We start from the raw sequence: 23,874 nt of genomic DNA on the forward strand, positions 1-23,874 counted from the left end.
GAAAAGTCCTTCACCCTGGCAACCTGCCAAGGTAAAGCTTTAAGATTACATGTGATATACAGGCATTTAATCACCTCTCAGCAAATATTTCTGCTGTCAGATGGAAACAAAGAAGAAAGTTGGTGATTCATGCATCTGTCAGCAGCTGATTTCAGCCTGAACGCCTTATTTCCTGCTTTAATAATAGACCTGATGTCTCAACACAAACCCCGCTCTCAGAGTTTCCTCCAGACTGAATAACAGAGCAGCTTTTTCCTCAAATTAAAAGCTTTTCGTGTTCTCAGACAGCAGCAGCCAAGATCATAAAACAATCCTCAGAGGAACATCTGGAGCTCAGAGCTGATCCCTCCTCTGTAAAACACACTCTGATGGGGGCTACACCTGCTATAAAATCACGCAACTTGAACATGGTGCTCTGGGACGATGCCTCAGAACAAACACACAGACAATAAAGTCCATTAGACCAATCCGAGGTTCTGCAGCCTAAAGCAGAATTTCATTCTGACCGGGACGGCCTGCAACAATCCACCCAGCGATCAGACGACTCCCTGCTCAGCCTGGTCTCTAGCGATTAAGTATATTTCTTTAGTCCTCAGAATATCTCAGGTGTGACTATCCATCTTTAAAATGCAGATCTTCTCTGAACCCTAAAACCTGCAGGAACATACGGAAGGTTCTCATGAGGCAACAGAACATAAAGGAGTGTTTTCTCCCCAAAAGATCCTGTTCTCTCTTTATCCCTCCGGACTGCTTTGGTAATCTTGTACATGTTTTGTTCTTGCATAACTTTAACTCCGTCAATGCAATTTTTGGGTGGAGACCTTTATTTTCCATAATTTTACTTTTTAAATGTCCTTTTAAAATAAACCATGATTTTTTTTCATCTTGCAATCCACCTTGAATTGTCTTGTTGTTGAAATGTACATAAACTTGGCTTGCCTTTTTCCGTGTAAATGACTTAAGGAGGGAAAATCCACTTTTTTTCCTTTTGCTATGTGCAAAATGTAAAACCTGATCGAAATGAGTGCTGCAAAATGTTTTTTTAAGACTCCTTAATTTAAATTTGCATGATATGGGATGGGAAAAACAATCAAATGAGACTCTTGTCGCTAAAGCTTGCATTTAAAAGGTTAAACATAACCAGAATTATTTGTTTGCATGATGAGGCTGATGGTTTTATTGGTATTCATGTAAATCTGAACAAAAATAAATTCTTGATGCTTAATATTTCTGTGGGATTCTTTAAGAAAAAAAAATTGTTTTCAAGGGAAACAAGTGATTTACAAATTGTTTACAAATGTGTTTTTACAAAAAATCTGATTCGAACTAGTGTTGCAAACTAATTCACTAATAAGACACCTTGACAAAAAAATAACAATTTGTATTTATCATCCTAGATTAGGAAAAAATAAGATGAAATAAAACAAAAAAATAGCCTTGGTGGGGTTTTTTTCTAAAAAAAAAACAAAAAAAAAAAAACCTTCCTGCTTAAAACTGGTAATCAAATACTTTGAAATCAGAAAGGTCATGAATATTTTGATTTTATGGTGAGGACTGAAGCGATTCAGAGAATTTGTTTAAAAAAAAAAAAGATGTATGTATTTTTAAAAAACAAATTATTTAGTTTTTACACAATATTGAATAGTTAAGCAGAAATTATCAGTTTGGAGTTTGCTGATGGATTTGGACCCTGAATTAACCAAAACTTCACTACAGGAAAGTCTGTCTGTTCTGTCTCAGTGTAAATAAAGTTTTTACCTTTGTATCCTGTGTTGCAGACACATACGACCTGCTCAGACGCATCGCTACGATAACAACTTCCTGCAAACTGCCGCGCACTGTTGGGCCCGTCAGGACACAAACACGGACGACAGTGGTCGCCCGATCCCAGCACCGGGTCGCCATAATAACCATCCAGACACCTGAACAGGTGGTACACAGTCAGTGAGGTCTAGATAAACCTGATCTGAGATCAGATCCCGTTCCTGCGGGTGACCGGTGCACACCTGTCGCAGCTGTGTCCGGTGGTGTGGTCCCTGCAGGCGGTGCAGCGGCCGGTGGAGGCGTCGCAGGTCTCCGTGTGTCCGTTGCAGGAGCAGGGCCGACAGGACGGGAAGCCCCAGTGACCCGGCAGGCAGCGATCGCACTGCCGACCGTACGCCCCGGCGACGCAGACGCACTGACCGCTCAGCTGGTCGCAGATCGGACTCTGGGAGCCCTGGGGGTCGCATGCGCACTCTGCAAAAAACACGACAACACCATGAGTGAATCCACGTAGAGCCACAACCCTGCTGCAGGAGGCAGAAAAACTACAGATCTTTAGTGCTGAAAATATCCAATAAACATCTTAGACTTAGACAACTTTATTTGTCATTTTGTATGCACAAAGTGCGTACAGAACGAAATTTCGTTTGCATATAGCTTGAAAAATCACAGTAAATTGCACTAAATTTCAGGATAAATCTTGGCTCCACCTCTGCAGCTGCTGCACCGTTTATTGATCTGCACCTATTGATTATCACATTACTGATGCTTCATACTCTTGATGTACATAAAAAGATGGCCGACCTTTGCAGCCGCTCGGTCCAAACTGGAACGTGGCCGGAGCGCATCTGTCACAGTTCCTGCCTGCCACGTTGGGCCGGCACTCGCACTGGCCCCCGATGGGATCGCACACTGTGCTGAGGGAGCCCTGGGGGTCACATCTGCATTCTGGGAAATGGGGAGTCCAACACAAAGGACAAATCAAAACACAGAAAATGCACACCGTTGGAAGAGAGACGCCAGGAATTTATGAGCTCAGGGGAATTCAAAGGAGAAGCAAGTCGAGACTTGCTGAGGAAATGGAGCTGGAGGCTGAAAACTGATGAGAGGCATTTTAGGGATGAGCGGAGACAACAGGTCAGCGTTAAAGCAGCTGTGAAGGAGGCGGCAAGACAAGAGGTGATGAAACCTGATGGATGTAAAGAAGGAGGGACGTAGAAACGTTCATGTCAATGTTCTCATCTGTGAGTAGCTGGGCTTAGGAAGTCACATCTGAATATTTTATGCATGTTTGAACACTAAAAAAAAAAAAAAAAAAGCTTTCTTAAGATTAATTTATATCCTTTTCTGGTAGATAATGTTTTAATGGAGCTCTCTCTGTTTTTTTCAACAGTTTCAGTCAGAAACACGTTGAGGTGTGACGGCAATGATCCCCTCTGAATCAGAGCCAAGCTGGAATCAAACCCAGAGGGGGGGGGGGGGGGTTATTCCTGCCTTTAGCCTGATTGGGCTGGGTCAAAGGTCAGAGTCGGGGGTTAAGCAGAGACATTCCTCAGAGAACAGTCAGCACCTTTCCTCCATCATCACTTCGCTGCACTGAGCCGAGTGTGCTCAGCCCTTTGGTTTTAGTTTCTTTTAAAGGGCATACTATGCAACATTTTTCAGTTAATTAATGTGTTCCATACCGTTTTGGATGATTAAATGAGTCATTTCAGGTCGAACAAAGGTTTTCTCGGCCGCCCTGGTGGTCTGTGGGGGAAATACCGTACGTGCAATTGCAGGAGACCTCGGCTCGCACCCACAGACTCAGAAGTCTGGTGCAAGACCGCGAGAGTCGCTCTCGCTTTACTGCGAGAACTCCATGTGTTTTTGCCCTGCCATTCACTATATGCACGCGTGAAAGCAACAATAAAGAACCGCGTGTTAACGTCAAATAAACATGCAAGCATATCGAGTTTTTTATTATTATTATTATTATTTTATTTTATTTTTTTTAATTTATTTTTTTGAATGTTGGCAAGGCGGTAGCGTGAGTTTGGCGGCCGCCTTGCCAAGATAGCGCTGCGGGAAGCTTGATGTTCATACTTTCACTGTGTTAGTCATTGTTTGTACTGCCGTTTTTTCGACTTTTCGTTGCGTTCGCCTGTCTGCTAAGCTCAAAACAACCGCGCCTGGCTTGACAGAGAAATCAGAACAGCTGAGCATCTTTACTTTCGCCCTCTGGGGGGAGCCTCGCTGCAAAATCAACCCCGGTTGCATAGTATACCTTTAAAGGTTGATTTGCATGGTTTTAATGATCGTTTTAGTCGAACTGTGATTTATGAACTGTTGTTACTATTTTATATTTATTATTTTACTAGTTTATTATTGATTTTATAAAAGATCTCTTTTATCAGTGATTGAATATGTGGTGCAGTGCAGCTGATCCTTGTATCCGAAGCAAATTTCTCTCAAGGGACTAATAAATTAAAGACTAATAAAGACACTTTGACTTTGAGCCCTTTGGTTTTAGGTTAGAACTGGTCTACCTTTTGCTCCCTGGTGCAACAGTCCAGAGATGCTGAAGATGAAGTTCCTGCAGATGTCCGTCATCGGGGTCTTAACGACACTCTGGCTGTTCTCCAGACACCGATACCGCTGAAACGTTTCCCAGGCGCTGGAGTCCCCTCCCACTGAGGAGGTGAACATTTCCAGGTTCTTACAGTGCGGCATCAGCACGATCTGAAAGACGCAGAGAGAAAACAGAGCTGAAAGTCTGAAAGATGTGCGAAACTGAAGCCAGCCACCCCCCCTGTGGTCTCCTTTGGGTGGAAACAAGGCCAGAAAAGAGAAATAGTTGAGGTTTCCTCACCGAGTCAATGAGCGTGTACGGAGAGTGAACGTCGCTGAGAGCCGAGTACAGCGGGAGGCTGAGACGGATCGTGTAGTTCAGTCCAGATTCGAAACAAACCGGCCTCGGCAGAACCGCGTACCTGTGGACAGTCACACATTTCAAACCCCGATGACTTCAACCTCCTCTCTAATAAAAACAACAGTATGTCAGCTCAGATCTCAGCCTTTTCTATTTGAAAGACTCCAGCACGTTTATTTCCCTGGATCAACACACCTGAATCAGTGGTTCATTACCAGCCCTGCGCAGAACGTGATAACATTCAGGAGGTAATTCAGCCACTGACCCAGCTGTGTTGCAGCAGAGACGCATCTCAAACACGCAGCACAGAGGTCTTCTGATACAGAATATGAAAAAACCCCACTGCAAAAAGGGAACTAAAAATAAGTAAAAATGTCTTGAAATGAGTGTATTTTTCCTTGATTTGAGCAGGTAGATAAGACTATTTGCCAATAGAATGAGATTTTTGCACTTAAAACAGGAACAATTAATCTCTAAAATAACATAATTAGACACCCTGCACTTGAAATAAGACGATAGAGATGAATTGTTCCTATTTCAAGTGCAAAAATCTTATTCCATTGGCAAATAGTCTTATTTACCTGCTCTAATCAAGGAAAAATACAATGATTTCAAGAAAATTTTACTTACTTTTAGTTCTGTTTTTGCAGTGCCTGAACTCAGTACTCCATGTTGTCCAGGAGTCCCATTGATTATTTAAGGAAACGGCGCGCTAGTCGCTCACCGTGAGCTGGGGTGAAGGGAGATCATTTGGTTGTCTTCGTCTGGCACAGTGTTGACACAGCGGCTGTCGGCTCTGATTGGTCCAGGCCTCATTACCGTCATCAGAACCTCCTCCCATTGGTCAGGCAGCTGCAGAAGCACGTCACAGTAAAATCATCACCATCTCACAGGCGTATCCTCCTTTGCGTTTTCTGAGAGGACAGTCCAACCCACAGGTGCGTCTCACCTGAGGCTCGTAGCGGATGAGGATGTCATACTCCATGGAATGAGGGATGTTGTCTACAGTGAACTCCAGGAAGGCCCCTTCAGGGACATTGACCAGGCCAACGCCTGTCCAGGTGGGATTGCGGTCATGAGGGTGGGGTCTGGGGACAACCGTCACTCCCTAAAGAGTCACAGAGAGGAGGGTGAGGGTCAGAGACCAACAGCTGTTCGGTTTAGACACGGTGGCTGATCGAGAAATCCAAAAATATGGAAAAAAAATATGACAAAAAATTAAAATATGCAACTTGAATTCTGATTTGTTTATTGGTACTAAAGATGTGAGGAATACTAAGGGATGAGACAAACCAACTGATGAAAATGGAAAAGTAGAAAAATGTTAAGTTTCATTAAAAAACTTGAACAGAATAAGAAGCAGAACAAAATAACTGGAAATAGCTCAGAAAAAAAATTCAGTATCTTATTTTTTAGTTATTGAATCTTCTGTTTTAATCACATCACTAATACATCTGTAGGCAAAAGGTGTTACAAGGTGACCGCAGGTTGTCTCTTTATACAAACATGTAAAACTATTTGTATCCAAAGTTTGGACTGTTAGTTCTTGCCAGAAATAATATAAAAAAACTAAATATAAGCTCTGAGTTGACCTAAGGTCCAGTTTAGTTATTTTTTTGTCTTAATTATTTAACTAAATTGTCAAACACATACATAAAGCAGAATAATTCCATTTACGCTGTGATTTTAACTTGTTTTACCACTGATGTCTTTCATAAGTTTAGCATAGGGTGCCCTAAGTTAGGGGCCAAAGGTGTTAGCCTATATGTCACAACAGCTGGTAGTGAATTAGGGATCCGAGTATGCAGCCCTGTGGCACACCAAACGTGCAAATATTTAAGGTTAATCACCATAAAATGAGTTTGTGTTTTTTTTGTTTCCGTTATTCACCTATAAAGACAAACAAGAAACATGTGAACCTCTGATTAAATAGTATTTAAAGAACAGTTGTGTTTCTGAGAGCCAGTTTGTTTTTCCACAACGTGAACAGATGCAGGCCATGGATCGCTAAGGCTACGTTCACACTGCAGGCCTTGATGCTCAATTCTGATTTTTTGCTGAAATACGATTTTCTTGGGGTGGCAGTTCATACTATTATTAAATGCGACCTCCATCATTCTTCTGTCTGAATGGTTCAAAACCGCAAAGACGCCTGTATGTCTAGATAAAAGAAGACGTCACACAGCAGCGCTCTGCTTACTGAAGTGATGATGAATGTAATTGTGTTCAATGAAGTTTCGTCAAAAAAATAAAAATAAAAATAATAAAAAAAAAACGGGGATACTAGCCGACGTCTCTCCTTATTATTAGAAATCTGTTGAGCAATGGGAGCCAATAATATTAAAACCATGTCATAGCAAGACAAAATAAGGTAAGAAGAAAGCAGCACAGCTGTCAACAATGGACTTTTAATAAGATACTAACTGCTACTACTGTGTGTGGACGTGTGGTCAGACGTGAAATACAGATAAAATGCAACATGACAGTTGAGACTGTGGATGCTTTAAAATAATCTTATATGTATCCGAATTAGTACCACATACGGAAGTGGCACAGATCAGATTTTTTGGGGGTGAAAATTTCGGAATTGCGCCGTTCAAAAAAAAAAAGAAAAAAAAAAGGAATTGGGCCATTCACACTGCAGGGAAATGGGACCCGTATCCGTCTTTTTCATGGCAGTGTGAACGTAGGATAAAAACTCTTTCAGTGCAAAAAAAAACAAGTTAGAGAAACAGTTCTTTTAATCCCCTTTTCATTTAATTTGTTATATCAGAAGTAAAAATGCCTCAACATAAAGCAAATGTATGCTATTATAACAAAAACAGTTAATGCACCACTGTTTCTTTCCCATCTGATTTCGAGTTTAAATTTTACAGAATGTAATTTTTTTTATAAAAATGTTTAACTTTCTATAATTCCTTGAGTGAAAGCCAACATAGGATTCAGATTCATGAAATAAAAAAAAAAAAAGGTAGAAGGTGAACTCACAGGTCCAAACTTGGCATCTTCAGCTTCGTAGGTGTAGTGATCCAGAGCAACGAAGTAGAATCCAGACTCCACCTGATCGCAGCGACGACCAAACATGTGATCCCTGCAGACGCACTGACCGCTCACCTGATCACACCTGCAGATAGGTAGACCAACACTGCCGTTTACTGACTGGATACAGACCCATTCTTAGTAATAACCAGCTGGGACAGACTGGTTTATTACAGAAATTTTATCCCAATCTTTTTATTTTTCCTGATCTCACCTTTTGAACATTCTGGATGTTTGTGACAAAACATTTTTTTGGAGTTCAGACAAGTTTTGGAGAGCACAGCTTAGCACACGTTAGTCAAAATTTAGGACATCCTACAACAGGCCTTGTTTTTACAACAAATTTGGACATAATAGATATTTTATCTAAATTTTAGGAACATTAAACATTAAACATTAAAATCTAAGTAATACATGTAAAAATAAAAACACAGGACTTTTAAATTTTTGTGTTCATTGTAATAAAAAATGCAAATTCTAGTGAGCCATAAACTAAATTATTCATACTTAAAATGGCCAAACTTACACACATGGGTATATCAGATCAGAGCCATATGATGGACATTTTGCTCTGTTTAAACCTCAGACATTTGGTTGGCTGCTCCATTTTAAATGAGTGTAAACATCATGGTGAGATCCAAAGACCTTCAGAAAGACGACCACAGCAGCTTAAGAGTAGGTTAATTAATTTAAAAAAAGTCTCAAGCAATCAGCCTTTCCACTTCATGGAAAGTTGTCTACAACCAGGTTACATTAAAAAGAAACTGAACAAGCCCATGTCTGGTCCTCTAAGACATTTCTCCTTAAGGCAGACCACAAGATGCTAAAAGACATTTCTCCAAAGACCCTAAAGTGTCATCAGAGAAGCTACAGGAGCATCTCGATATGAAGGTGCATTTTTGTTTAAAGACACTGTGCAAGATTAGCTTTCATATGCAAGAAGAAAAACATGAACCTGCCTTTGATTTGTCAGAGAACTTGGAGAAAGACCAGGATGTCTGGAATAATATCATTAGGACTGATGAGAATCAAATATAGTTATTAAAGACACCAGAGCAGAGGGTAAGTCTGGCATAAGCCAAATAAAGCATCCTAAAAATAGACCCCCATACCAAGGGTGGTGCTTGGAGGTGGAAGATTCAGGGTTTAGGGACGCCTCCCTGCAGCGGGGCCTAGCCAGTCGACCACCGCCGAATCCACCATGAGATCTAATGTGTATCGGAGGATGCTTGAGGAAAATGGGAGACCATTTGTAGAAAAATGAAACCTGGATCCTGCATCATCTCTAAGACCCAACATCAGTGAATCTAATAAGAAAATAAAATGTAAAGTGTTGGGCCTAGTCAAAGCCCACATCTGGATTTCACTGAGAGGCTGTGGGGGTGAAATGGTCTGAACAAGCGAGAAAAAGCTCAAACATCTCAAAGCTGGAAGTGAAGAGCGGTTCAAAAATGCTCAGAATGAAATCAGAGACTCACTAAAGTTATTTCAGCTAAGAAGGCTAAAACTACCTATTTGCAGGATTATTTTGGCATTTTTATTGATATATTTTGTTAAATGACTGAAACAATGTTGATTTTTGGTGTTTTAGAGCAATTAAATTCCCCATTTGTGAACTTCTGTTAAGAGCACTTAACCAATGCGTGGTATTACAGACTGCAAGTCTGTACTCAGCAAATCTGTCTGTGGCGACCCGTAATAATCATTAAAGTCACTCCTCCTTCCTCTTTTATAGGTTCAGAAATGGACTTTTTCATCGTCATTGCTCCTAGTCCTCTGCGTGACTTGGCAGAAAGAATATGAGCAGCAACTCCATCTGGATTCTGTCGCTGCGAGTTTATCTTTGGGTGCAGTGGTTTCTTCTTCTTTTTGTAGCTTTAAAAACGCTGACGTGGCAGTTTTCAGGTGAAGGGCGTGTTAAAATGGACGCAGGGCTCACCGGTTGTGGACGGCTCCTCCCAGGTCGCAGTCACACGGTCTGCAGCCGTCCATGTCGTTACTGAGACCCCAGTGTTCATCCTGCAGAGACGAAAACCAACGTTAGGACCTCCCAGCTTGTTGCAGTCTATAAAAACCAGATTTCCAGCTGTGCCAGGAAGCCACTCAGCCAGCCCCAACAATAAAAACACAGATATACAGCCTCCTGTCGTAACTCTCTTACAGAAACCGTCACATTTTATTTTCAGAGTGTGTCCTTCAGATATTTCCTCCTGATCTGTCTGCTTTATTCAGTTCAGACCACGGCCTGATTGTATAGCGTAACCAGAACATTTTCCTCACCACACACTGGTCACAGTCCCGTCCGGTCACCAGACGTTTACAGAAACAGGTTCCCGTTTCGCTGTCGCAGGGGTTTCCTCCGGGAGCCGTTCCCAGGGGGCTGCAGGAACACGCTGCAACCACCACGACAACACACATTAGCAACAACCAGCTCCAATCTACACATTTACAACCTGTAGCACCGTCTGTCTGGGCTGGACATTAAGGCTCATGGTGAACTTCATATTTCGTCTCTAAAGTCCTGATGATATTCGTCCTTCCTTTTGGTTACATGTTTCTGAATCTGTGCTTCAGATTTACAGTTAACTCCGGAGGTCTCACCTTAAAATGCTCATGAATAATCCTGAGGTTGTTGTTTTAGAAATGCTTGAGAGGTTCTCTTTAAAAACAGGAGCAAACCATGATAACTACCACCACCATGCTTAGCAGGTTTAGGCTTTAATTTAAAAGTGGGACAGCATACTGAAACACGCTCTGCCTTAGCTTTAATCCCAATATTATCCTAGGGGAAATTAATCACTAATTTACAGAATGCACACTGCAAAAACGGAACTATAAATAAGTAACGTGTTCTTAAAATCAGTGTATTTGTCCTTGATTATAGCACGTTAATAAGATGATTAGCCAATGGAATAAGATTTCTGCACTTAAAATAGGAACAATTCATCTCCATCATCTTATTTTAAGTGCAGGATGTCTAATTATCTTATTTTAGGGGTCAAAATACTCATTCCATTGGCAGATAACCTTATTTACCTACTCAAATCAAGGATAAATACACTAACTTTTAGAACATTTTACTTATTTTTCGATCCGTTTTTGCAGTGCATGACTCAATGTAGCTTAATAAAACTCTGTATCTATGTTGCAGCACAGTAGGGTGCATTTAGAACCGACGGCAGGCAAGGCGCCACCTTTACAGTGTTCATCTCCTGCCTGTTTATGAAACGTTGCTGAGGAGAGAACGTGAGGAAACATCTCTAAACGTTAGCAGTGAGGAATCATCTTTTCCCCCCATAGATGGGCTAAATGAGATCTGCAGCTACGTCTCCTGACCAGAAAAAAAAAAAAAGCTCCTCAATACATCAGACCTGCATAAACAAACAGGACAAAGTAAATTTACTTTTTTTCTTTACTAGTAAAGTAAATTTACTAGTTTTGTTTAGCGCACATTTGGAAGTGCCACATTGGAAATCTTTGCACCCCATTTGAAGAAATGCTCCAACCTTCTCTTGTGCATGGCATGTTTTTGAATTTGTGTCTGTACTCTAAAGCTGGACGACATGATTTTGGATATTTATGGAAAAAAAAAAAGAGAAGAACCCACATCATTTTGATGGAGCTACAAGAAAGGTTTAAACCTAATCTAAAACCCTTAACACCTTACCTTCTTGCCAATAGAGACATTTATTTATTTTTCATTTAAATCTCCTGTATGTTTAACACTATTCATAACTAATTTTTTTTAATTTGGTTTTATATCTTTTTTTAACTGACAGATCCCAGTGTGGATAAGTTTTAGGCCGCACATTTATTGCCCTGTAGGGACATTAAAATGACCACAGACCGAGTTTTCCTTCCAGCTCTCGGCTTTGGTTTGATCTGTAGATAAAATTCCTTTGAATAAGTTTCTGGTTGGTCTTCATGGTCTTTATGAGACAACAGATAGACAGAAATGGTGAGTCTGAAGAGCCTGTTTGTGATTCACACACTGCAAAAACGGATCTAAAAATAAGCAAAATGTTCTTAACATAGTGTTTTTGTCCTTGATCTGATTAGGTCAATATGATCATTTGCCAATGGAATGAGTATTTTGACCCCTAAATTAAGATAATTAGACATCCTTCACTTGAAATAAGATGATAGATATGAATTGTTCCTATTTTAAGTGCACAAATCTTATTCTATTGGCAGATCATCTTATTAACCTGGTCAAATCAAAAACAGATACACTAATTTTAAGAACATTTTACTTATTTTCAGTTACGTTTTTGCAGTGCATGGAGGAATCACCAACATTACAGCCAGAAAACATGAATGAACCCTTTAAAAGTTACCCTGGTTACTCCTGAAGTTTTGAAAATCTTGACTCCACCTTGACTCTAATAGACTTTAACAACCTATTGGAGATAACGTGGCCAGTTGTAGCGGTTCTGATCTTTATAACATCAGACATTACTCTTTAGATTCACGAAAAAGAGAACTAATCAGCCTCTCGTTTCAATGTCAGGCATCTGAGTTCAGTACAGTATGATAACATCTGAATGTCTTATCTGTGGCTTTGTTCTGTCATCTGGAAAACAATCAGTGGAAAGCTGGATGTCTGAGAAACAATCAATGGAGTGATTTTCCCATGTCAGCTTTTGGTTAAAACTGCAGCACAGAGATTTAGTTTGAGCTTGAAGGTTCTGCATCCTGACCAGTATCTGTGTTGTGCCTTTAAGGTGCAGGCGGGGGGGTGGAGAGCTGTTTCATACCTTTGCAGCCTTCAGGTTCGTCGCTGAGCCCGTAATGCGCCGGCTTGCAGCGCTCGCAGCGTTCTCCCTCCACGTTGACTTTACAGCGGCACTGACCAGCAATCAGACCAGTTTGAACGTCCGTCATCCCGTCGCATATTCCTCCATTCAGGGAGCCCACAGGGTCACAGTTACAGGCTGCACACACAAACATCATATTCAGCCCCTGAAGTACCTCCAGTTACGGACAGAAACCACAGACATGCACTTCAAAAATGGATCTAAAAATAAGTAAAATGTTCTTAAAATTTGTGTTTTTGTCCTAGATTTGAGCTGCTAAATAAGATTATCTGCCAATGGAACGAGTATTTTTACCCCTAAAATAAGATAATTAGATATTCTGCACTTGAAATAAGATGATGGAGATGAATTGTTCCTATTTTAAGTGCAAAAAAATCTTATTTCAGTGGCAGATCATCTTATTTAGCTGCTCAAATCAAGGGAAAATACACTAATTTTAAGAACATTTAACTTATTTTTAGTTCTGTTTTTGCAGTGTGGCATGCACTTCAAAAAGGGAACTAAAAGCAAGTCAACTTTTCTGGAAATAAGTCTATTTGTCCTTGATTTGAGCAGCTAAACAAAAGTATCTGCCAGTGTAATAAGATTTTTGCGCTTAAAATAGGAACACCTCACGTCAATCATCTTATTTCAGGTGTAGTCTATCCAATCATCTTATTTTAGGGGTCAAAATACTCATTCCATTGGCAAATAATCATATTTACATGCTCAAATCAAGGACAATTTCAAGAAAATTTAGCTTACTTTTAGTTCCTTTTTTGGCAGTGTGAAAAATCATAAAATCTAAATCTTTGGATGTTTTTCATATAAGACTACCCACAATGCCCTGCTGTGATCATCAGGACGTCTGTCAGGAGCAGACGCGGATGAATAAACGTGTGACTCTGGTATGTTTGAATAGAGACGAGTAGGTGGTCTGTGAGGCAGGTCTGAGCCTGGATGAAACCACATCAAAGACCTCCAACATGAAAACATTCCTCCATGTTTGGTCTCATATTCAGTCTTTAATCTTCCTTCAAGAAAACATCTGAGCGCCTGAAATCTAGTCGGGATACACGACTTAAGCAGAGAATACTATACCACTTCACAAAGACAAGAAGAGTCTTTTGAAATAAAGCTGCCTAATCAAAGCATGGAAACTAAAGATGTAATGGAGGTCTGAACAGTTGTGGGTCTCAGAGGATCCGGGTTCTTCCTGAAAACTCTGCACAGGCTCAGAGACGTCTGGAAAGAGCTAAACTCTGGTGTCATTTCCAGACTTGATGGGTTTCAGTTAAAAGAAAAGACTCACGCTGGCAGATGTTTGGGTCTCTGATGTCCTTCTCTGGATGCTGGTAATAAAACGGCTTGCACTGCTCGCAGTTGTGTCCAGTCGTGTTGTGCCGACAGTCGTCACAAACTCCCCCGCTGACGTTTCCAGAGGCCAGGAACACGGCCATGTCGAAGTGGCACGAGTCCGAGTGCTGGTTGCAGTTACACTCTAAGGAGAGCAGTAGAAGAACAGATCATCAACTAATCTGCCCATCAATTCGGTTATGAACTTTATTTAAAAAGGGACAGTGTACAATTTAAACGTTAACGTCACCATTTGATTCACAGCACCAGATTATTGCACAAGCTAATTCACATCTGCAGTCTTTTTGACAGGCTACAGAATAGATATAAAAATGTAATACCAAAGGAAAACAAAACCACTTGTTTATCTGCAGCTGCCGTTTCAGGGTAGATTCTTCCGATTATTAATCATTTTGATTTTATTAAGATGGACCGACACAGAAAAACAGTCGATTAATGATTAATTAGGAACGAGTCAAGCTCCCTCCTGTTCTTAACAAACTGCATCTCAATTATCAACTGTGAATTATCAGTACTCAACAAAATGTGGATGTATGCATAAATGTGGTTCAGCTGTGAGAAATCAAAGAAACACCTTTGGACCATTGTAGACCGGTATGTGCATGGATGGACCAATTTAAAGCTACATAGACTGTAAATATTAGTTTGGACCACTATGAATAAATGACAAAACAGAATTACTCTAGACTCAAATAGACTGTTCTGTACTAATATGGAACCAAATGGATCATTCTGGAGCAGTAAGGACCCAAGTGGACTACTCTGGACCAATGTGAACGATTCTGGCTCGAAGTCTAGACCAATGTGAACCATTCTGGCTCGAAGTCTAGACCAATGTGAACCATTCTGGCTCGAAGTCTAGACCAATGTGAACCATTCTGGCTCGAAGTCTAGACCAATGTGAACCATTCTGGCTCCACGTGGATCATTCTGGACCAGTATGGATCCATGTAGCTCAGTCTGGACCTGTTAATATCCAAGTGGAATATTCTGGACCCATGTGGACTAGTCTAGACCAATGTGAACCATTCTGGACCAGTTTACACCCATATTTGACAGTCATGACCACTATGGATAAACATGGACAATCCAGGATTGTTATGGAACCATGTGGGAAACTCTGAATCAGTATGGACCCCTGTGGACCAGTCTTGATCTGTACAGACCAGTCGTGTACAGTATGAGCCCATGCATGCCAGTCTGGGCCAGTTCATAACCAAGTGGGCCAATCTGTGTTATTATAGACGTTTATGAACCAATCTACACACTAGTGGCTCATTCTGGATCATTATAAACCTATGGTCACCAGTCTGCACCAGTATAGAGCCGTGTGGACCATTCTTGGACTGTTCCATACCAGTATGGACCAACAAGGACTCACTTTTGCAGGCGTTGGTGTTACGCCCCTCGGCTGGTCTCCATGGAAGGTCGTGGTAGAAGTCCTCGCACTGTTCACAGTTCAGTCCTTTGGTGTTGTGGTTACACATACAGTGACCATGAACCTGAAAGACACAGATTGTTAAATAATAGAGTACTCATACATACATGTAGACACAATGTTAACTGATCAAAACGTGCAGATTACAGGTTTACATGTAAAGAGAAACTGTTTTATTGTCCAACAGAAATAAATTCTGTTCAGCAGGGCCAAGTTGTTGTGTTTCTGCCTTTAAACTTAAGTTTTATTATGAAACTAGATTGTACTAAAGAGAATTTAAATGTGCCGACATCCTTTGGGAGATTCTGGGGAGGTAGAGCTACGCTGGACCAGCCCTGACCACATCAGGACACCTCTTCAGGACTCACCATGCCCTCCATGGTTTGGCCCGTTCCCTCGACAGGGGCACATTCAGAGGCATGTCCATAGCAGAAGCAGTTTCCTCTGACCACCATATCATAGATGGAGTAGTAATACTTCTCTTTGATCTCCATTCGAGAGTCCAGCAGGTTGTCTCCGAGCGTGTGCAGTTTGGTGAACTTCACCCGCAGGTTGGTGATCTTCAACAAGTCTGGACAAAGAGACGTTGACCATTGATCAATAACCCTGCGCTCACTCAGACTCCAGCGAAAAGACCTGATTCAAGGAGACTCACTCTGGATCCGGGGACTGTAAGGGTCTTCAATGCGAAATGCTGGATCCAGGACTCTGTAAATCACCTGGAAGAAGAAACATTTCAATGAATTAACAATCAGCGAGCACCAAAAGGTCACGTTAATGGATGACATCACTGTGGTAATACTGGGGCGCCCCTACGGTTGCCTCCAAATGATTTCAGGAGCTATAGTACCTCCCCCTCAGTGGATGGCTCGATGTCCGAGTACCGAGAGTCACAGATGACATCATCAACCTTCTGCATTGGACCATGGGAAACGGATGGAAAGGATGTCTCGCAGTCGTAGGCAAAGTAACGGTAAACCTGCCAGGTTTTACCGTAGTCCGCTGAGCGTTCGATGACCATTGCAGCTGGTCGAAATGTCTGATGGAAGAGAGCAACTAATGTTGGAGTTACAGTTCTACTGACACTACCAAAACTCAACAATGAGCTTATCCATTAATCAACAATCCATGTTTATACTTATTGTTTATCCAGCTAATCAGGAAGAAGGATCTGGTTGAAATTTAAAGACCTGAACCTTTTTTTGTGGTTACCGGGGGGTTTTGAGGGACTGTTCTACCAAATTAGCATCAACACTTCGACTCTAGTTCATCAAATAAGATGGACTCTGACTCCCTCATAGTATGTCCACCTCCTGTCAGGAAGCCTCTGCTAAGTGAAGAACTCACCCTGAAGGTCATAATGAGATGAGTGAAGTGAAACTCGGCTTCAAGGTTCAGCTGGACGGTGACATTCTCCAAACCTGAAGAGCCACAAGACAAATAAAAATCACTTTGTATAAAATGAGCCCATCTCAAACATTAAGTGGCCATCAGTAACCCCGCAGTGGTCACTGGTACATGCTTCAAGGACAACATTCTTACTTTTCTTATAATAAAAAAATATGTTTCTGACTCTGAAGCCCTCTTCCTCAGGCTTCAACATGGCTTTCAAAACTAAAAAACATCTTTTCTGACACAAGTACTCCCAACTTCTGCCTTCCTTCCTCATTCCAGGAGTCATCCATTAACTCAACCAAACCCCTGGGGAGTGTGAAATCTCTAGCACCCATCCCCCATGGTTATAATCTTAAAATGCTTGAGGAGTTAAAATTACGGATGTCGGAAGGAAGAGGGCTCCAAAAAAGGTGTCCTGATGATAACTAGTTCTGACAGATATGAAGGAGCAGAGTTATAGACGACTTTAAAGGTGAGTAGCCAAATTTCAAAGTGGATACAGAATTCAATAAGAGCCCTATGAATTGGAAGAATAGGTGTGGTATGGATTACGGTAATGATGAATAACTGAAATTTATATAATGGGATTTGAAAGCAAGACCACCAAGAAGAGGAATGTAGTATTCAACAAGGCAAGGTGACAAAGTAAGTAAGTAAAGTATGGCTTTGGAGCTAGGTGTTAGCAAAGGGCGGAGATGGTTTATACAGAGAAGGTGGATTTAAGTAAAATATATCATCTTGGGTGAGAGAAAGGCTTTCATGGAGGAACTATTAATAGTATAATACTACCAGTCGACTTTGAAATGCTGAACCAACATTTAGTGTCATGTGGACAGTTAGGGCATTTTTATTACTGTCTGTGGAAGTAGGTGCGAGGGGAAGATGCAGGCTTAGAGGGAAGGTAAAGCTGGGTGTTGTACGCATATCAGAGAAAATATATGTTGAATCTAAAGAAGATATTTCCAAGAGGAATAGGATGTATGATGGAGGGGGCTGAGTACACAACCTTGGGGTTCATTAGTGACTAATAATGAAATTGGTGCAACGGTTTTAATCTAAATATGTATTATATAGTCAGTGAGTCAGTGAGATTCAAACAATTTGACAGGTGGTGACTCTCCAGTAGTTTGCTATGTGAGATGGTGTGAAAGGCTGGGGTTAAGTTGATAAGGATCAGAAGAGTTAATGGTCCAGAACCGGCGTTCATGAGGAGTTTGTTGGTGGCCTCAACTAGGACCGTTTCTGTATGATGATGAAGACGGAAACCAGACTGAAATTCTCCGTGAGAGACCGTTGTTTGCCAAATAGGAGACAATCGGGATGAAATCAGTTCGTTGTATTTAATAGAAAAAGACTAATTTATGCCCTGGGTACATAAGTACAGAGAGATAAATGAGCAGGTCACTTTATCACTCGGTCATTAGATTAAATTCCTCACAGATCTCGTCATTCCCAGCAGAAAGGTCAGGGACAGTAGCCCACCCCGTTTTAGTCAGAGAAGGAGAAAATAAATGTTCCCTCAGGCAAACTAAATCATAGACAAAATCTTAAACAGAATAAACAATGAAATAAAAACAGTTTGTTCCACATTTCTTTAGACAGTCCCTAGTGGCAGCGGTTGAATTTAACAGGTAATGTTTAATTTGTGAAGCATCCACACCGAGCAGCTGCAGAAACATGCCATGACCTCCAACCGTGCGATTGAAACCAGGCTCAGACACTCTTCTGTTCAAAGACCAGCAGTTCTGGGTTTCTGGGCTTGTGGAGCCGAAAGGCGGCAAGAACAAACGCGAACTGAATCGTTACCGTTCTCAGACTGCCACCAGGTCTTCAGCCTGTTGGGGCCGAACGTGGTGACGACGTTTTCAATGCGGTGGCTGTTGTTGTGATTGGCCAGCTCATCGTTATACGGTGCTGTCGAGTCGCACACAAAGCACTTCTTCTCCTCCTGGTTAAAGAAAACAGAGGGGGGGAGGTGTTAAAGGTTAACAGGGAGTTAAATTCCTCGGATTCCTCTCTGCTGGTGGTCAGTGGAGGTAAAAAACTCTTCAAGCAAAGATCTCTAAGAACAAATTAAACCTTCAGCAACACGTTCAAGCTGGGTGGTGTCAACACATGCGGCCGCTTTGCCCTATTTGTTAAGACTTTCTGAAAAATTAGCATTATTATCACATAGATGAGTGCATCAGAGACAATGTGGGGATAAGTGCCTTGCTCCACAGCCTAAACCACAGCTGCCAGTTATATTTTCTCCGTCCTCTGAACTGTGACACGAACCGAGACTCTTAAAGCTCAACACTAACAGATCATATTTAAACAGTTTACGCGATCCGAGCGAAAGCCGATGCAAAGGTTAGCAACAAAAACTCTTCAGGTTTTCGCATTAAGACTGGATGGAGAGTGGTCGACCTTTTAGCTGTTCTGTTTGTTGAAACATCTGGATAAACATCTGTCTGCAGCCAGACTCCGCGTCTCCTTACAGGGAGATCGTTTTACACAGGAAACACCACAGACTGTAACACAGACACACGCGGTTTAAGCAAACACACAAAAAGCATCCATCACAGGGGGAAGGACGGGAAGTCTGCAGGAGGTCAGAAACTCATTGTTGTTTCCGCAAAGACTGAAACAGCCTGATGAGAAAGGTTCTTGAGACTGTAGAGCCTTTCAATCTGTCCAAATGAAGCTCATTCATTCATTCATTCACTGACTTTCACACTTAAAAGTTAATTTATAGTAATTCAGTTCAAAGCTAAGTCTGGACCACACTGCAAAAACGGATCTAAAAATAAGTAAAATGTACTTAAAATGTGTGTTTTTGTCCTAGATTTGAGCAGGTAAATAATATTATCTGCCAATGGAATGAGTATTTTGACCCCTAAAATAAGATAATTAGACATCCTGCACTTGAAATAAGATGATGGAGATGAGTTGTTCCTATTTTAAGTGCAAAAGTCTTATTCCATTGGCAGATCATCTTATTTACCTGCTCAAATCAAGCACAGATACACTAATTTTAAGAAAATATTACTTATTTTTAGTTCCATTTTTGCAGTGCAATGAATGCGCTGTAGCTTTAAGCTACTTTTATGGGACATTTGTAACTTCTTTCCTACCCTGGTCAATCAGACCTTTCTTTCCAACACCTGGTTTATACACTGCAAAAAGGCAACTAAAAGTATTTGATTTTTCTTAAAATCAGTGTATTTTTTTCTTGATTTTTCAGTGAGATAATCGAGTCCGTGAATGGTGAATAAATGCCGCCAGAGTCTTTTCTGACAAGCCAGACAAGTAGTTTTTGTCTATATCCTGTTACATTAGGATGTGGTCCAGGCTGGGATCCAGAAGACTCATTCCTCCTGAAAAAACAAGTCTGTATCAGACATATATTCGTTGTGTCCTCCAAGGCCAAGTTGGCCGTTTTTAAATTAACATGAAGTGGGGAAAAATGGTGTTACTGAGCTGACCGTGAACTGGATCCAATAACCAAAGATCACAACAACAAATCAAAACGAAAAGAAGATGGTTAAGACGAGAATCAAATAGACAGCAGGGAAGGCTTGGCAAAAATCTTAGTAGGGATGAATAATAATTTTTAGATTCAGCCTTTAAATAACTATGTTTGTTATTTTGTTTTTCATCCTTATATTATTTCGGTAGCCAAGATTTATGTTGTGTTTTTATTTATCAGTAATGTAAGTTTGTAATGTCAAATCTGACTTGCTAAAAACGATTGATACTATTGAAGAACTGTTAGATATTAATATATTTCACTCATACCTACTATTTAGAGAGACCAATTGACCTAACAGTAATGTCTGTGGGAGGAAGCCAGAGTACCCAGAGAGAACCCACACATGCACAGGGAGAACATGCAAACTCCATGAAGAAAGACCCCAGGCCAGGATTTGAACCCAAGACCTTCTTGCTGCAAGTCACTAGGGCTACCAACTGTGTCACTGTGCAGTCCATCTTAATGTTTAGTAACTTGGTTAATAAAACTGCTATAATGATTTTAATGGCAGTTTTGGATGATTAAGAAATGTATTGTAAAGAAACTGACTAATATAAATCTGTATATTTCAATATGGCGCTAACACTCATGCTAAAGCAGCAGCTCAGGTATCCCTGAAAAGGCTTTAGTCGCAGCCAGCTCTAAGGAGGAAAATAGTTAATATTCCTCCATCTTCTTTCTTCGTGTAAGCGTCTTGTTTGACACATTCGGACCGCACTCACCAACACAAACAGCTCAGAACCCAAAACCAAACGGTCCTAGTTGGCCCACATGCAGACCAATAATGTGACAGAAAATATTTGATCAATAACTTCTGGTACGTCTAAAACGGCCGACAGAGGGCATGTCATTTTAGGAGAGGGGTAGCTGGGGTATCGGGCAGTTACCGGATCATCTGACAGTCAGAGACTGGAGGTGATGAGACAAAGAGGATGTTTCTTTCCAGCATGAGGTTGGATGAGGCTGGCCGGCGACATCCTGACCGACAAGTGTTTCAGTGCATGGTACGATCCCCCGACCTCATCAACCTTGTTTAAGTGCCTCCACTGGGCAGGATAACCACGAAACGGATCCATTTTTAATGTCAACAGGTGTTTTACCTGCAAGTGGCTGACAATGCAGAACGGTTCTGGGCGCTTCAGTCCGCAGGTAGAGGTGGACGACAGCTGGTGAGCTCGGCCAATCAGAAGGTCCCCCGTTGCTGGGTAACAGCTGCCTTCAGTGCACACATCGCTAAGCTCGGGGAAGGTGATGTCACCTGGGGCTCCACCCGTTGAGTCTCCGCCCTCCTGAGCACAGGTGATCACCTGCAGAGCTGAGAGCAGAGGAGAAAAAAGCTGAACCTGGATTATATTTAGACCTGCGCTGCCTCGCAGATTAGCTTCTGAAGATGGCGAGCAGAGACTTCTTAGTTTAACGAAGATGGACGTGTTTAAACCTGGCCATCACGGTAACATCCACTGACCCTCTAACCTGCGCCGCAGCTCTTCCTGTCAGGGGTTTAAACTGACCAATGGTCAGCTAACAAGAAATAACTAGAACAGGTGATATGCATCTTAGTTTCAGACATGTCTGTCCTATCAGATCAGATCTGTATTTAGTTTTTGCCTCCGTTAAACTGATCTCACAACAGATTTATTCAAATTTTTAATTATCAGACTGATTTTAATGTCAGATCTATTGAGTTATTAATCATCAGACTGAACTCAGGTCAGATGTGTTCGTTTTAGGTCAGATTTATTCAGTTTTTTCCTCTATTGGACTGATCTCAGGTCAGATATGTTCAGTTTTTAATTACTAGACTCATCTCATGTCAGATTTATTCAGGGTTTTTTTCCTCTATTGGACTGATCTCAGGTCAGATATGTTCAGTTTTTAATTACCAGACTGATCTCAGGTCAGATTTATTCAGTTTTTTTCCCTCTATTGGACTGATCTCAGGTCAGATATGTTCAGTTTTTAATTACCAGACTGATCTCAGGTCAGATTTATTCAGTTTTTTCCCCTCTATTGGACTGATCTCAGGTCAGATATGTTCAGTTTTTAATTACCAGACTGATCTCAGGTCAGATGTATTCAGTTTTTTTTTTTAAAACGCCAGACGAATCTCAGATCAGATATAATAATTTTTCTTTCAATTGTCAGATCTCAAATCAGATATAATCAATTTTTTAGTCATCATACTGATCTCATGTCCCGTTTTACTGATTAAATATTCATTCTTTCACAAATAAAAAAAACCCGGATTGCTTGATTTAAACTCCGCCAACAGAGGAGGATGTTTGTTGAAAAGAGTTGATGTTTGTTTTCTGTCTCTGAACTTTCATTTAATTAAAGCGTCTCTTCGTCTCTGGTCGGAAACAGCTGTTTCAGGATGTACTCGGTACCGGTTCGGACATACGGTCCGAGTCCGTTCCTGAAAACTTTTTGCACGGAGATCTAAAGTTGAACACATCAGAGAACCGGGTCGGGTTTACTCACCGAGCAGCACCGTGAGCCGCAGCCGCAACATGATCCACAACCAGAACCGATGAAAACCTGCAGAACCCGGGATCAGAACTCCTCAGACCCCCGCAGACCTTCTGATGATCCTGTGGGCTCCCGGAACCCCCCTCACCCCCAGACCCCCAGAGCTCCGCCCCCTGAGATCCATCCCAACTTCCGGGCCGTCAGACGTGGAATAAACGTAAAGCCGTTCAGAACCAGAACAGAACTAAAAGTCGTGCTTAATGGACGGAAACGGGAGCAGAATCAAGAGATCCGGACTGAACTGTGAAGACATCAAGCTGCAGCTTGTCTGCAGTCAGCAGAACGTTTTTAGACAATTAAAAGATTTTACATTGCAGCCAAATGATGAGAACGTTCACAGAACGAACCCAGGATCATGAAAAGGATTGAAGATTGAACAAGTTCAGTCTTCCATCCTTTTCATGTTTTCATAATTGATCATTGGTGCTGATTAATCCTGAAATGTTATTATTATTATTTTTTAGCATTTAAACTTAATTTCCTTAGCAAAGTAAAGGCCTAAATGTAGGCTTCTCACCCCCCAACATGCACACAGTGCAGGATCTGGAGACAAAGACATTCCTTAACCCCCACCCCACCCCCTCTGATAAAGCTCACCTGCAGCAACAAAGGAGGAGCGTGTGCTTTTTTTTTTTTTAATGTTACCCAGGACCTGTTCTAGTGTGATTGCTCCTTTTCTGAGGTCCAGTAGAGACTTATGGGAGACAAAGCCCAGTCCTTACGCAGCAGAACCTCATTTCTAGTGTTGGGGCTCAAGTGTCGGTTCAGTTTGGGTTGGTTTTAGGGTTAGGAAAGTACTGATAACGGTTCAGGAGCAGTAAAGTGTTAGGGTTAGGTTCAGTCAGAGCTGCTAGGATAAATGGATGTTAAATATGTGTGTGTGTGTGTTCTTGTATTTGGAGCTGAACGACAACCATTTCTTGCTAATATTGCTTGTAAAGTGAGGACTTTGATGTAAAGTAAGGAGTGAAAAAAGGTTCTCACTTTTTTTTTTCTGGGCTATGTTTAGGACTAAGGTGTCAATTAGGTTGAGGTTAGGCCATGCAGAGGTTTGATGATAAATGGAAGTGAAGGCACGGTTCTCACTGTGTACATTAAACAAGGATTGGTG

The 23,874-nt window shown here is 41.4% G+C and overlaps 1 protein-coding gene across 1 annotated transcript in view; it reads right to left on the minus strand.

The window, feature by feature from the left end:
• lamb1a (laminin, beta 1a) overlaps positions 1-22,746 on the minus strand; it is a 39,871-nt gene extending 17,125 nt beyond the window's left edge. The window contains exons 1-20 of the mRNA XM_036125278.1: positions 22,716-22,746; positions 21,335-21,549; positions 18,527-18,668; positions 16,673-16,746; positions 16,176-16,364; positions 15,981-16,044; positions 15,694-15,896; positions 15,269-15,389; positions 13,823-14,011; positions 12,472-12,648; positions 9,995-10,107; positions 9,654-9,733; positions 7,664-7,799; positions 5,625-5,783; positions 5,400-5,527; positions 4,616-4,736; positions 4,293-4,485; positions 2,569-2,712; positions 2,007-2,238; positions 1,759-1,922 (exon numbers count right to left, since the gene is read on the minus strand). Of these exons, the coding sequence (XP_035981171.1) occupies positions 1,759-1,922; positions 2,007-2,238; positions 2,569-2,712; positions 4,293-4,485; positions 4,616-4,736; positions 5,400-5,527; positions 5,625-5,783; positions 7,664-7,799; positions 9,654-9,733; positions 9,995-10,107; positions 12,472-12,648; positions 13,823-14,011; positions 15,269-15,389; positions 15,694-15,896; positions 15,981-16,044; positions 16,176-16,364; positions 16,673-16,746; positions 18,527-18,668; positions 21,335-21,549; positions 22,716-22,746 (2,875 nt within the window). The remainder of the gene's footprint in view (positions 1-1,758; positions 1,923-2,006; positions 2,239-2,568; positions 2,713-4,292; positions 4,486-4,615; positions 4,737-5,399; positions 5,528-5,624; positions 5,784-7,663; positions 7,800-9,653; positions 9,734-9,994; positions 10,108-12,471; positions 12,649-13,822; positions 14,012-15,268; positions 15,390-15,693; positions 15,897-15,980; positions 16,045-16,175; positions 16,365-16,672; positions 16,747-18,526; positions 18,669-21,334; positions 21,550-22,715) is intronic.
• Positions 22,747-23,874: the final 1,128 nt, after the last annotated feature.

Source organism: Fundulus heteroclitus, chromosome 2 (assembly GCF_011125445.2).
Source record: "Fundulus heteroclitus isolate FHET01 chromosome 2, MU-UCD_Fhet_4.1, whole genome shotgun sequence".
Taxonomy (NCBI): domain Eukaryota; kingdom Metazoa; phylum Chordata; class Actinopteri; order Cyprinodontiformes; family Fundulidae; genus Fundulus; species Fundulus heteroclitus.